At 37.9% G+C, this 13671-nt stretch overlaps 1 protein-coding gene across 3 annotated transcripts; it reads right to left on the bottom strand.

Moving 5' to 3' along the window:
- Positions 1–897: 897 nt before the first annotated feature.
- On the bottom strand, positions 898–13605 carry MFSD8 (major facilitator superfamily domain containing 8). 3 transcript variants are annotated; one of them, XM_030039579.2, is made up of 12 exons: positions 13326–13603; positions 11619–11710; positions 10526–10569; positions 9122–9362; positions 8688–8801; positions 7160–7304; positions 6461–6519; positions 5239–5347; positions 3987–4121; positions 3495–3598; positions 3139–3398; positions 898–2375 (listed from the first exon to the last, which is right to left on the bottom strand). In XM_030039579.2, exons 1-12 carry the CDS (start codon positions 13430–13432, stop codon positions 2160–2162), a joined length of 1626 nt encoding a protein of 541 aa, XP_029895439.1. In that variant the 5' UTR covers positions 13433–13603; the 3' UTR covers positions 898–2159. The 3 variants fall into 3 exon arrangements, with proteins under 3 accessions (XP_029895439.1, XP_029895525.1, XP_040978563.1); XM_030039665.2 differs by having other exon boundaries at positions 11619–11704; XM_041122629.1 differs by lacking the exon at positions 3987–4121 and having other exon boundaries at positions 13326–13605.
- Between the last annotated feature and the right edge of the window lie 66 nt (positions 13606–13671).

The following is a 13671-nucleotide window of genomic DNA, read 5'->3' as shown; positions in this document are numbered from 1 at the left end:
CACCGGTTATCTTTATTTCAGACATAATATAATCTAGTTTGATGTGCAAGTTAAATGTACAAATAGTTGAAGAAAGCCTAAGAGGTAGACACTAGGAGGGCAGAAAGGCATAAATGCTTAGAAAGAACAATGACCTAGCTTGTAAGGACCGGTGTGACTTAACGTACAGCTGTGTTACACTGCTAACCAGAATAAAAAGAAAAAACAGAAGCCCTATGTGTGGATAACAAGAACATGTTTTGTAAGAATGAGAGGATGATAACCTATAACAAGCAAGCCAGAGCTTAAAACACAGCTGACATAGGAAAATAAAAATTTTCATAGCCAAAGAATTTATAATCATGCTTTCTTGTTTTAATCATCATGTAAACATAGTAATGTGCATGGGCTACCCCTTTTGAGGATTATTCTGTATTCTACAGCTATTTGCTGCAGAAGAGACTTGAATCTAGTTTTATCCTTAACCCTTTAAATAAGTTACAGGTAAAATAATCCCTCCAAGTACCCAAACATTTTCTCACGCTTAAGTTGGAAGTGAGCTAGCCTGAAGAACAACAGTACTAAAAACCCTACAACATACAGATGGTGTCCTAACCTTCAGCACAAACTGAGTTGTAGAACATGAAATCCTAACCATGTTAGCCATTTTGAAAACTCTTGCATTTCTCAGGTCTGAAGTAACACCACTTTCTCATGACTGAAGTTAACTTTTGGTTGCTGTAACTCTAAGCACTTCATTTTGCAGTCTGTCTTCACCACCAAAACACAGTATTTCTGGTACTATTTATTATGAATTAGCATATAAAAGAAATGCTTATAAAAGCAAAGTCCTTTCTCGTGACCTTTTGTGATTCTGCAGCAGGAAAGCCTGAGAAAAAACTTCTGTATTCCCTTCAGTCAGTCTTGAAAAAATAATCTTTTAATTCAGTAGTCTTATAGTGTTTTAACAATCGATTACATAGGAATACTTAACTACATATATTAAATTCAGTGAGGATCAGATATTAGACACATTAAACAGCAGCTGCAACTCTCATACGGGAGTTATTCCAGATTTTTTTCCCTAGTAGTATTGAAACAGATAGAACAAACCCATACAGATGAGCTTAGGCCCCATTATGAAGGAAAATTATTATTTCCTGTTTTAAAATAAACACTGAATGATTCAAACACTGTAAATTCATCTTTCTCATACCATATTATCAGAAAAATAAGTCTACAGATAACAGTCATTATGCAAGGAGCCAGTTTCCTCCTTTTTACTTAATTTACACTGGTTGCTCAGCACAGTGCATTCATTCTCACCAATGACAATGAAAGTGCAAACTATCCTGCTTAGTATCTCCTTCTTGTAGTAAAGAAAAGCTGTGCATATTTCAACTCTGTGCAGGTTATCTTTGTTTCTACAAAAAGGCATTCAGCAAAACAGTAGAAGAAAAATTGCACATCTGGTTCGCTGTAGTTCAAGTAACAGCCACCGAGGCTGTAATTTTCAATGGCTCTTCACTAACTTAAATACCCAAATCCCACATAAGCTGCTTGTGACACAGGTACCTACCTTCCTCTACAATTCTGTCACATTTTATGTGAAACTGGGGAGAAGATGTACTGGTATGTAACATCAGTTTCCAAAGTCAGACATTTTGTATTAATCAGTGCTTACAAGCTAGCAAACTGAACATCAGAAGATTCGCTTAAGTAGTGATGTTTCCATACAAAGTACATGCACCTCAACTAATCTTGTAGTTACAAAAGAGTTACTAATCCTGATTCACAGAATCAAGATAATATTTCTTTTACTTCTTTCTGGAAAGGATGCACGTAACCTGTGACCTTCACAGCTGCATTCAGTACACAGGTGCATCATTTAAGCTGTACACACTTCAAATGTGCCATTGTATTGATCTAACTTGTTCACATCCCTTCCTCTGCTGCTAGAAAAGCAGAATACAAAAGCTCTTTTGCAGCAGGTGTAACCATGTATTGGGATATGACCAAGTTATGTGTTCTGTCAATGTGTAAGTACAGGTGTACCGTTCTTAGCATACAGCCAACAACGTCAGTGGTTAGGTACTCCTCATTAAAAAGTAGTAATAAACTAAGTATTATTTCTGGTTGGTTCTACTTTTTTTTTTTTTTTTTTTTTAAAAAACACGTATTTAACAACTCTCTTCTTGCATCCTTCCATATCTGACAGAAAATGCAATTAGTCTCTTGTATACTATCTCCAGGAGTAAGAGAGAGACTACAACTACTCCACAGATTAAGCTAAATGCCCAGCGTGGTCCCAGGTGAGTGTATATTTGGCTCACAAAAACAGGCCCAAGTATCCGTGCTCCACTTCCAGAGGCGGTTAACCATCCCATGTAGACACCCTACAGAAGATCAAAAGCTTATGTTAGTGATACAGGAATTATTTGGCTTGCCAGTAATTCGGACCAATTATCCTAATTAGAAAATTTAGAAGTGTTTAAGCAATTGATTATCTTTCTTAACTCATTAAGATACTGAGTACTTTGTTTCCAAGAGTACTGCTCAGCTTCTCCAAGCATTAATTCAAAGGCTGCACTGAGCTACATACTCTATAGCTTTCTAATAAAAAGGCATTCTGGCTCAAATCATTTAGTCTCTTACAGCAAAATATAACATGGAAAAAATTAGATAACTGGTGAAAAAGGAAGAAAATTTTTTGTTAAGTAGTAATATCAGCATGCTATTTGTTTCATCACTGTGAAATGCCAGTAACTGGAGGTATCCTAGCATTTTTAGTCCTTATATAATATACTTAAGAGGAACATTATTCCATACTCATATTCTAAATAAGTAATTGGATGTTACAAAAATGACTCTTCCAGAACTGTTGTGAAAGTCACAAGCTTTGGGCTTAGCTGTTCTGAAATTTTCACGCTGTAAGATTTGCCATAAGTTGTAGTACAAGCCTTGCTTTCTAATTCTTCTAGGGACTTGCCTTGGATTTTCAAAAAAAGATTAGAGTTCCTGGAAACTTCTGCCCTGGCTGAAACGTACTCTTATTTGGCTAATGGCAAAGGGAATTTCAGCTAGATCCCTCATTCTAATAAAGAGGGTGCAAGTCCTGGAGAGCAAATGAAATAAACTGTTTAGGCATCGTGCTTTTACCTGAGGCTTTGGTCCTAGAATTTTTGAGTATAAAGTGTAGGACATGACATTACAAACTGGATAGCCCAATCCTATTAGTATGTCAGAGCTGATGTACTGGGCCAGATAGATCATCGGAGTATTCAGGCACCAGGACTGTGTGACAGGGCAGCCTACGGGTTCCACTGTGTGGTTGGATGGAAGCTGCATTGCTTGCAAACTCCAGAACGGCATTAACATTTCAGTGAAAGTTGTTCTGGGAATGGAGTTATTCTTTATTTCTGTAAAACCAAGTTATGCATACCGTTAAGAAAAAAATACAAAAAAAAGCTTTCAATAAACATTACCATGATAGCTTAGTAGGACTTTAATTATACCTTGCCACTGGATATTTGGTAGTTTTTTCCCCCAAGGCAGTAAGATAAAGAATCCAACCAAGACAATCAGTAAGCCTCCGTGGAGTATAGCACGCTCACCGGTCCTATCAAACAATGAAATTACAATTAAATATATCATTTAATTAAATTAAAATTTATGAAGGTGCTAATGACATAGCCCATTAGTTTGTTGAAAAGATGCCTGACCAAAACACCTGCAACAAAAATTGCAAAATCACAGTAACTTACTTAAAACCTGTTTTTCTTGTGATTTGAGGGTAAAAGACAGATGAGGAAGGGGGTTATGTTAACAGAATAAAGAACCACCACAGCATCATGGCTGCGTCAAAATTGGAAGTACTTCATTGTCATAGTAAACCCAAATTCATTAACAAGTAAAAGATTTAAGTAATGCAGATTTGGCCTTGCCATAAAGCTTCTCACACTTAGCTAACATCAGTAAGAAAATTCCGATAAACTCGAAAATCTTACTTTTTAGATAGCGTTTTAACCACCATGAAAACAATAACCGATTCAATGCCGACCACACTAAGGATTATTCCATTATAAAAAACGGCTTCTTTCCTGGTCCAGGAATACATATCCATCGTCAATGGAGTAGCTATACTAAATTGACAGAACAAAATGACATTAATTAAAAAAAAGCTTCTTCTATACAGCCATTTACATGCATATACTGTCCCAAACCTCAAACACAGTGGTATAGAAGCCTTTCCTCCTGACGAACATATCAGAAAACACAGGCTAGTTATAAACTAATTCCATCATGCATAATTTATTAAAAATAAATCCACTAGACAAAATTCACAACTGCATTACACCAGCCATACTCTGAAGCATCACTAATCTATTTAATGAAAAGATGGAGTTAAAGCAAAGCAACAGTAATAGAGAGGAAAAAAAAAATCAGGCCCTGTGAGTACAAAAATAATAAACATTTAATACTGTTTCAGTTTTAGCAACCAACCAGTCTCTAGGAACTCAATTTTTCTAAAAATACCTCAGTTAAGACAGAGACATATTGTTAAAAGAAATTTTAGCTACGTTAGAGATCAAAAAACTTACAAAAATAAATCTTATATCCTCAAAGTATTTTATAACTTAAAAAAAGGAAGTATACTTCAGTCTGAGGTAATGTTATGTTTTACTTATTTTCTTATACACAGAAAATTTGGGAGTGAATAACATACCTCTTTAGGTAAAAAACCAGTCATGTAAAATAGTGTATTTAAGAATACAACTGCATTAACTATATCAAACAATTGTTTTCATCTTTACTGAAATAATCATTACTAAGAGATTCACTAGAGCTTTTGGAGCTAACCAGAATCGCACTAAGAAATTACACAAAATTAAAATAGAAAGTATAGAACAAGGTACTCAACCGAAGACAGTTTTCTCTGAAGATTTTAGGTGGCCCAAGTTAAGCTACTTTTTTTTTTAACACTTAAAAAGTTGAGGATATGGGTTTGCATCAGTTCAAAGGCTTTTACATTAATGTTTCATATACTACAAACTGTATGCTACATATTTTCCATTACTACTGACCTTTAATTCATTACTCTGTATCAGTATACATCAATTTGATCGCATATGGTTTTTGACTTCTATTTCTGAATAGTGTGGTTAAGAAAGCAAGTGCAACAGAAAAACCTTTACGTGCATACCCAGTCTAACTACATTACACATCTTAAGAATTTTGAGAGAAAATAGACAAACTTACGTTTCAAAGACAGCAAACACAAACAAGATGACAAAGAAAAGAAAATTGATTGCTACCACAGCAACATGGTCAACATTTCCTTCTGCATCCTGATCCAGAACACCACTTTCTGCAACAAAACAAAAGAATAATCTAAACTGCAAACGGAGCTTTTTTCACATGACCACAAATTACAAACGGTAATGATTTCCTTATTCTGTTAAGTATTTAACATGCAGGTTGGTGGGCGGCTAGGCAGTTGTATTTTGACAATCTACGTATAATGTTTTTAAATCAAAATGGAATTGCTGAAATTTCAACTCCTCTGACAATGAGGGAAAATTATTTCCAAATTAGTTATACCATCTGTGGTCCCACTGCAATGCTAGGACTGACAAGTCTTGAGTGACAGCAAAATAAGCAAACTTCTTTAAATGTCTTAACAATGGAAACCAAATCACTTTCTGTTCCTCTTGCAAGGTCAGAAGTACACAAGAGTAGGATTCTGCAGCACCACGGAGCCTTTGTTCCTCTAACCTGGGCGTAGCATTTTCATACACAAAACACCCATGTGTGGTGTGCACATACAGCTCCCTTTTTAAACAGAAAACGAATGCAATACTGAAACTGGTGACTTCCATAGATTTTTTGAGAGAGGTTTAAGATCAACTTTCATACACTTTTTATTCTTCAAGTGAAAAGGATACCCACAACATTGTAAAAAAATTGAACTGTGCACAAAAAGGGGTATATATTGAAGATAAGCTGTTGCACTGTACGTGGCAATTACTGTACTTTAGTATCACCAACCAAATTTACTTATACAACATACATCTTTTAATAAGATGCTGTATGTGAAAGCTGACATGCAATAACGATAATTACTCAGCATGATGCAGAACAAAAGAGAGGTATGACTGCAGAGTACAAGTTAAGGGAGATTTTTCTCATATCCATATTCACCTAATCCTGTCTCTTGGAAGAGACAGTTCCAGGTTGAAAATCTGGAAGGATCCATACAATTTTTTTTTTTTTCTTCTTTGCTACCAGACAGCACTATGGACACACATGGACACAACATGGACGTGAAGCAATTTCTGGACCAGTTAGAAAGAGATACAGCCTATTTTCCACTTTGAGGTCCCAATCCATCAACTTCAGAATACTTCTAAAAGCTTCTATGTAATAATAGAGTACTTCAAAATTATCATCCCAGAGTAAGTTTTCAAGAAAAAATAGATACCTTCTCCTTCAGAATTGATACTGTTGCATTGCCGACCCAGGTCATCCACTCGATGCTCTCTAGAAATTTAGAACTGTTTTCATTAATACACATAGTTATTTGATCTACTATTGAGTCAAGTTTCTATTAAAATACTTCTAAATGGCATAGTCTTATATTCTAATTATTCCCAGCTCCTTTAAACATCATCTGGGTAGTCTACATTTGGCTGCAGTGAACACCAGCATATTCAAGAAGGGAAATATTCTAGTGGGAGAGTATCACATATCTGTGTGCATCTCTCCCCTCCCCTCACTGCCACCAATGGGATAATGCGTAAAAATCCTGCCTTGAGGTTCTTAAAGGAAAGACACAGACAGCAAGAACCCTACAGACAAGCTAACCTTATTTCTCTTTAGAGAAAAAACATGGGCAGAAACCATCAACATTACAAATTTATCAAGGCTAAGCTAATAATCTAACTGCTCTAACTTTTTTCATCAGTTTACATTCTAGCCAGAACATCACTATGATTAATTTATAAGCATAATGAAAAAGATATGTATTAAAGAAGGTAGAAACGCTGAGAAATAAACAACAGCTTATAGTTTTAGCGCTCCAGATTTCAGGCTTATTACTCCTCCTTCCGAGCAACATATTATTTCTTACAAGCCACCCAATAAAACAAGGTAGAATATTTCTCTTTTTTGACTCGATTACCTGAGTATGGCAAAGATGAGAATAATATTAATAACTCCTAAGAGAGCTCCAAATAAAACTGGTGCCGTATACATGTTCAACTGAAGACGAATTAATTTCCATGTTATTCCTTCTTCTCCAATAAGTGTAAAACACGTCTGAAAAACTTAAAACCATAAATGTATTAAGAAAATACCAGAACACATATAGAATAAACATATAAAACTACATAAGCAAAGTTGTTCTAATTCCTAAGTAAAATTTAAATATTATACCTGTCAAACCTTTTACATTCTGAGAATCCTACTCTAAATCAACTGATGGATACCACTGGGATCTCAACTAGCCAGAAAATTACTTGGTTACATACAAATACACTCTATAAATAACAGCATGACACTTAAAGAACTGGAACTGAATTCTGAGTGTACCAATGGTTCACTTTCTCGGCCATGTGCAAACAGCTGATTTACTCTTTTTCCTTTTCCTCCTACATGGAAAACCTTGGTCCTGGGACTGGACTATCCCTCCCGCTAAGGGCAAGCTGGAGAGAAAAGAAGTTTTGGGGTTTTTTTAAATTAAAATTTAAATTGGTGCAGAGCAAAAGATTGTAAGATCAGGTCATTTGCTTACTACTGTGAGGAAACAGACTGAGTCCCTAGAAAATTAGGAAAGGGAATTACCTAAACTTACACTCTCTGCAAATCACACAAAGAATGCAGATTTTCGGTTGTTGTAGACCCTTTAATGCTCTATCAATAGCACTAGTAATAATCAACTGGAGAATAAACTTTCAGCCCTAAACGTTCACTTCATTATATTACCATACACAGAGCACTTCAGCTCTACTAATTGGATAATCTTAACCTACAGCTGTGGAAGACAAGTAACCTTTAGAGGCTGTTTAGGACAAAATTGCTGGTGTCTCTTTACAACACAAGGCAAGTCTAATGCATTTCTCCCATAAAGCAGATAAGAGTATCTCAGGAGCCACAGTTACGCCTGGTCGGACAAACACCCTGTGAGCTCTTTGTTCCCTTAGCTCTCTGCAATACCTGTGCTATGTCTTAAAATTTTTGCCAATATGAAGATTTTGTGATTGTCACTACAAGATCAGAAGGATCTGTTGGACGTTATTTTCTGCAACATGTGAGGTAAGGTGAAATTTTCAGTCATTTCAGAAAGGTGGAAATGTTTGCCCAAGTACAGTAATATTAAATTCCCTTCTCCATGAACAAAGTGCAATTGGTCATAGACTATTTAGTGGGTACTGGTGCAAGAGAGCATCTTGGAACTTGTTTTTCCTGCAGCCAGCAATCCAAAACAGCTAGTTTTTAAGAACAAACAATTAGAATTTCTTTGGACTAGAATATTTCATTTATATTGGCATACCAAGTATATATGAATGGATCCCATTTATACAATTTTGATACCACTGACAAACCGTACCTTAAAATCCCCAACACACAGCTGCTCAGTATTCCTACTTCCAATGCCCAATTTCATCCTAAAAAGTATTAGAGAAGTGAGGAAAGGAGATATGCTTTACCTGGTCCTAATATGAAGCCAACTGCTTGGCAGGCACTGGTATTGGCCATGGCACTTGTTCTTTCCGTAAGAGAAGTGGCACCCGCAATATACGATCGAACTACAGCCACGTTTCCTTAAAAAAAAACAACCAAGAAAGTGTTTATGTAAACACTAAGTTATAATCTTAAATTATACAGTTACATTTATTTTAGGTGGGTTTTTTTTTTTCTTATTTTGCAAGAAGATGAAACCCAGCACTCCCTCTAGTATTTATACACAGCTGCACAACTACACAATTTTATTATAAACTAGTATTGGCTGACTCTTTGCTTTGTTAAGTAATAAGTTATCATTCATCTAATGGTAAATCTGGTACTAAAATACCATGTTAACTATCTTACACAAGACAGAGAATTTAATAATTTTCAGAAATGTAAATTCTGCTGTGGTTACCTGCTCCAAATCCCACAAGAGCACGTGCAGTCAGCATGTAGTATTTGTTGTGTGAATGAGGTACATGAACGTAAGCATAAAGACAATTAGCAGCTACTGAAATAGCAGTTGAAATAACGAGAGGTTCTCTCCTTGGCCTGTAATTGGACCACAAGCCAAACAGGGGAGAGGCAACCATTTGGCCAATGCTGTAAGAAGCTATAATCCAGCCCAAGAAACTCGCATCTGCTGTCGGATCAATCTGCAAAAACAAAGTAATCAATTCTATGGGTGAAGGATTATAGTGTTTTATAGTATCAACAAAACCATTTTAGAATCAGTACCTGAAATATCTAGACTCTGCACTGTAATTCTGAGGGTATATGGCACTATGCAATGCAGTGTCAAACCTAAGCTATCGCTAAACAAGTTAGTGTGTCTGCACAGCATTGTTTAATATAAATGCACCACTTTGGGTCTCAGAAGCAGTTGTTTTCACTTGGTACTTGGTCTGGGGGAATAAACCTTGGATAACTGGCTCCAGCAATGCACCAAACCAATAAAAAGTGCTTCGCTTCTGAGACTAGAAATGGCTCACTTGCAGCAAATTCAAATAGTTTTCATACAGCACTGCTGATGTTATAGGCTATAGATATAACTTAAGCACTACAGTAGGCAGTTTATGTGCCAGGAGCAAGGAATCACTCAAGTCATCTCTGCACATACCTGAATCTGCCCTGATTTAAAAGGCTGATGATGCATTTTCTTCTCTACTCCAAGAATTCAGCACCAGCCTCAATTTTAATGATACCTCTAGGACCCTGTCCAGGATGTGTTCTTCCAAATTTGCATTTGGAACTGCCTTCTACAATTCCAGGAGCAGTAAAATCCTAGCACAGATTGAAGTCTTAGAGAACTTTCATGCCACTTTTAACAAGAATGCAACAAAGAGGGGGAAAAAAGCCAAACAAACTAAAACCACTATCCAGCAACACAGGCAATTCAGAATATCAAGAAGATCTACATGCAACAATCTGACATTTACAGAGCAACTCCTGCTTTCAGCTTCCCTTCCCCCCCGCCCCCAAAATACAGACAAGCCTTGTGTATTATGTTTTAACACTGCAAATGCATTCAGATAAAGAGAGTTCTATTGATTGACTATCCAAGAAAACAGTGAGATTATATTGGAAAACCAAACATTTCTGGATTACGATGTACCTTTATCAATTCAGGAAATAAACTGACAGATTTTACATGAAATAATGAAAGCTGTCTAAGTGGATGGCAAAATAAAAGTCTCTCATAACCACACACTTCCCTTTACTGTTTTGTTTCCTAAATAAAATGCCAAGTTTTGCATTACATACTTTCTGAGAAGGAGTTTTCTGTTCTTATTAATTTAAAAAAAACATATTTACAAACCTTTTGGAGATATGGCCACACAGACATAATTACAATTGAGAAACCTGCAATGCAGTAAAAACATAATGGAAGTTACTTAATTTGCCATGTTTATCAGTAATTCGCTTTACTGAAACGGTTACTACAGGTTCATTCTTCTGCTCCTAAGTGTATTATAGTCTAAAACTGTGCATCAGTCTGTCATCTGAAAAAATTATATATTACATGCTTTTTTTACGGCGTGATAATTCCTCCTAACAGGAGGAACTGTTTTTAAAAGGACATTTGATAGGTGCATATGCACTAAACAAAAACTCCTATGGAAAGAATACTGATGCGCCACGCAAACTGCATGGGATTCTTCCTCCCAATAGAAAGACAACAAGGTCCCCAGAGTAAAAAGAATTTCTTGATATACTGACATATTTGTATTCATTTATCACAGAAATTTTAATTCATCAAATTAAAATAAAATAAAAAAAAAATCACTGAAGTATCCTGTGATTTTCAAGATGATTTCTAGGCCCACAGAAAATTACCAGAAGTCAAAAATCACCAGAAGTCTTGTTTCCAGGGGCAGTTATTTAGGAATGAAACAGTAATTTGTTCTACAGTGGAAATGCAAAATCCCATAGGAGAAAACAAGCTCTCATAAACATTTTGAAATAGACAACATATATTCCCACAAAGATCTTACCTCTTAAGAACTCAGCATTATTTCTATTCTCATTCCCTAAACACTGCACTTTGGATGATAAAAGTGTGACCTTTGTTTTGTTTGGTTCTGAGCAATAACCTTACGCTGCCACCACCTTTTACCCCAAACTATTATAAAGCCATAAAACAAAGATTTAAGTAATATGTCATTTAGTCTCAAAACAGAGTATTATTTAACTGTAACTAAATTTAACACTATTTAATTTAAATGTAACTTTGTTTGATTTGCTAGTCATATCTTCTCTTGTGAAGAATCAGAAAATGCACTTTAAAAAAGTTATAAAAAACCAGTAGCATTATAGGAGCTATGTAGTTAAAATCCAGAAAACCCTGTCATTTTCAAACCAAAATATATTCATTCAGCAAATAACATTGAAATCCACCTCTGTTTACTCACCTACACTACTGAGAAACATGGTAAGATACATAATCCAGATGGATCGCCACCTGCTCTTATAATGCTCTTGTGTTTCCACAACATCCCTGTTTTTGAACCAAAAGTCAAGAGAAAGAAATCATTATCAGATTCTCTTCTAGTTGTTCCCACAGGACATTGAAAACATTTTTCACAAACCTCCCAATACAATTGTGTAAATTGTTATGCAGGAATGGACTTCCACACAGCAAAGAATACAAAGAATTTATTTTAGAAGCAAGCTAATTTTTCACTGAAAAATACTAGATTAACAAATCAAAAAACTAATAGAAATGCTATCACGTACCACTGTATTCAAATGTTACACAAAGAGATCTTTATCTAGAGAGGTCTTCAATTCTGCAGTCTCTTTGTATAGACACTTTGGAGCATCATGGATATCATGTAAAGGCTTTAAGAAGTGCATATTAAACCATAAAAGCCCAGACATCTTCTCAGAACCATGACTTTAAATAAAAAAAACCCTCTCAAACCTGAACAACTATTGATTAGACAAAAAGGTATGGCCAGTCTATTCTTACCATGAGAAAATAACTATACAATGTAAAAGATCCATGTAAAAGAAATTACATGAAGAATGTAAGGGCTGCAAAAAAATTTGAAACAGAAGTTACAAACTTTGTGAGCAGTAAGTTATCCTTCTAAAATTCATAAGCACCTTCTGAGACCCACGTACTTTTTCAGAAGCAAGAACACATTTCAGGGTTCTTCACTTCTTTTGAAGTATTCTAAACAAAATAATCTCTGTCCAAAAGATGCAGACCTAGGTTACATGTGCCTGAACATAGTTTATAAATATTGTTTATATAGGTCATGCATAGACTGAGGCATAAGTGCAATTTTAAAGCTAGTATAGCTATTCCACAGCACGATTTGTACACTTATTACTTCAGAAATGTTTACACCGCTGAAGTGTCTTGGTTCAATGAAACTTTAACCACACAAACGATGTTTCTAAAGGTATTTTGTAATCCTGTTGCCCATCACGCACAGGAAAAAGTCAGTCAAACTCTTGCATATGCTATGCATATGTTATGTTTGGTTACTTTCAAGATTTTAGTTAAGCCTTCAAGTATGAGAACACTTCAGTAACGACGGCAGCGGTAGCAGCCACCCCTACACATCGAAGATACTGTTGTTCTCCTGACAGAAGGAAAAAAACAAGCCATCAACTGCTGCCCGCACAGGGAAAGTGCTATTAAATACCTCGACTTCAGCGCCACAATCATCGATTTTTATGCTTTTTAGAAACTCCCCAAGCGAGTGCCTTCCTTTTTTTTTTTTTTCTCCCGCTCCCGAGCCCGGGCCAGGCTGAAGAGCCGCCGCCGGTCCGAGACCCCGGGAGGACGCAGCGGGCGAGGGAGACGGCGGTGGCGCCGCGAATCCCGGCTCCCGCGGCGCCGGGGGAAGGCGGCTCGGCGCTCCGTAACCCCTCCGCCGGCTTCCTGAGGCGGGCTGCTTCCCTCAGGCTCGGGCTTTCCCGCGCAGGGGGAAGAGGAGGGACTCGCCACCCACGGGTGGGCCCTCTAGTCACTCGTGGGGGCAGCGCCTCACACACACCCCCGGAGCAGGGAGGGACGGGAGGCGCCTGTTGGCGCAGCTGCCCTGCGCCCGCGGCACAAGGAGTCGCCTCAGAGGAGAGGGGCGCGGGAAGGAACAAGGCCCTACCTGCTCTCCTCCTCCTCCTCCTCCTCCGCCGCCGCCGCCTCTCCGGCACTCAGCAAAGGCTCCTGCCCCTCACCACCCACCTCCGGACCGGAGACCTCGGCCGCCATACCCAGCCGCGGCCGCTTCCGAGCTCTGTAGTACTGGGATCCACCGCCGGTCCCTCCCGGCCGCCGTCGCCGTCGCCAGAGGGCGCGCGAGCGCACCGCCCCCACCGCTGGCGGGCGCTGCCGGCCGGGCGCGAGGGCCGGGGCCGCCGCCGCCGCCGCCGCCCAGCCGGCCGAGCGCGAGACGCGGCGGCGGGGCGGGGCAAGGGCGGTGAGCGCCGGTCACGCGCATGGGGCGGGGC

The sequence above is a fragment of the Aquila chrysaetos genome, chromosome 1 (assembly GCF_900496995.4).
Source record: "Aquila chrysaetos chrysaetos chromosome 1, bAquChr1.4, whole genome shotgun sequence".
Classification (NCBI taxonomy): domain Eukaryota; kingdom Metazoa; phylum Chordata; class Aves; order Accipitriformes; family Accipitridae; genus Aquila; species Aquila chrysaetos.
This window is presented reverse-complemented; position numbering and strand designations above follow the sequence as displayed.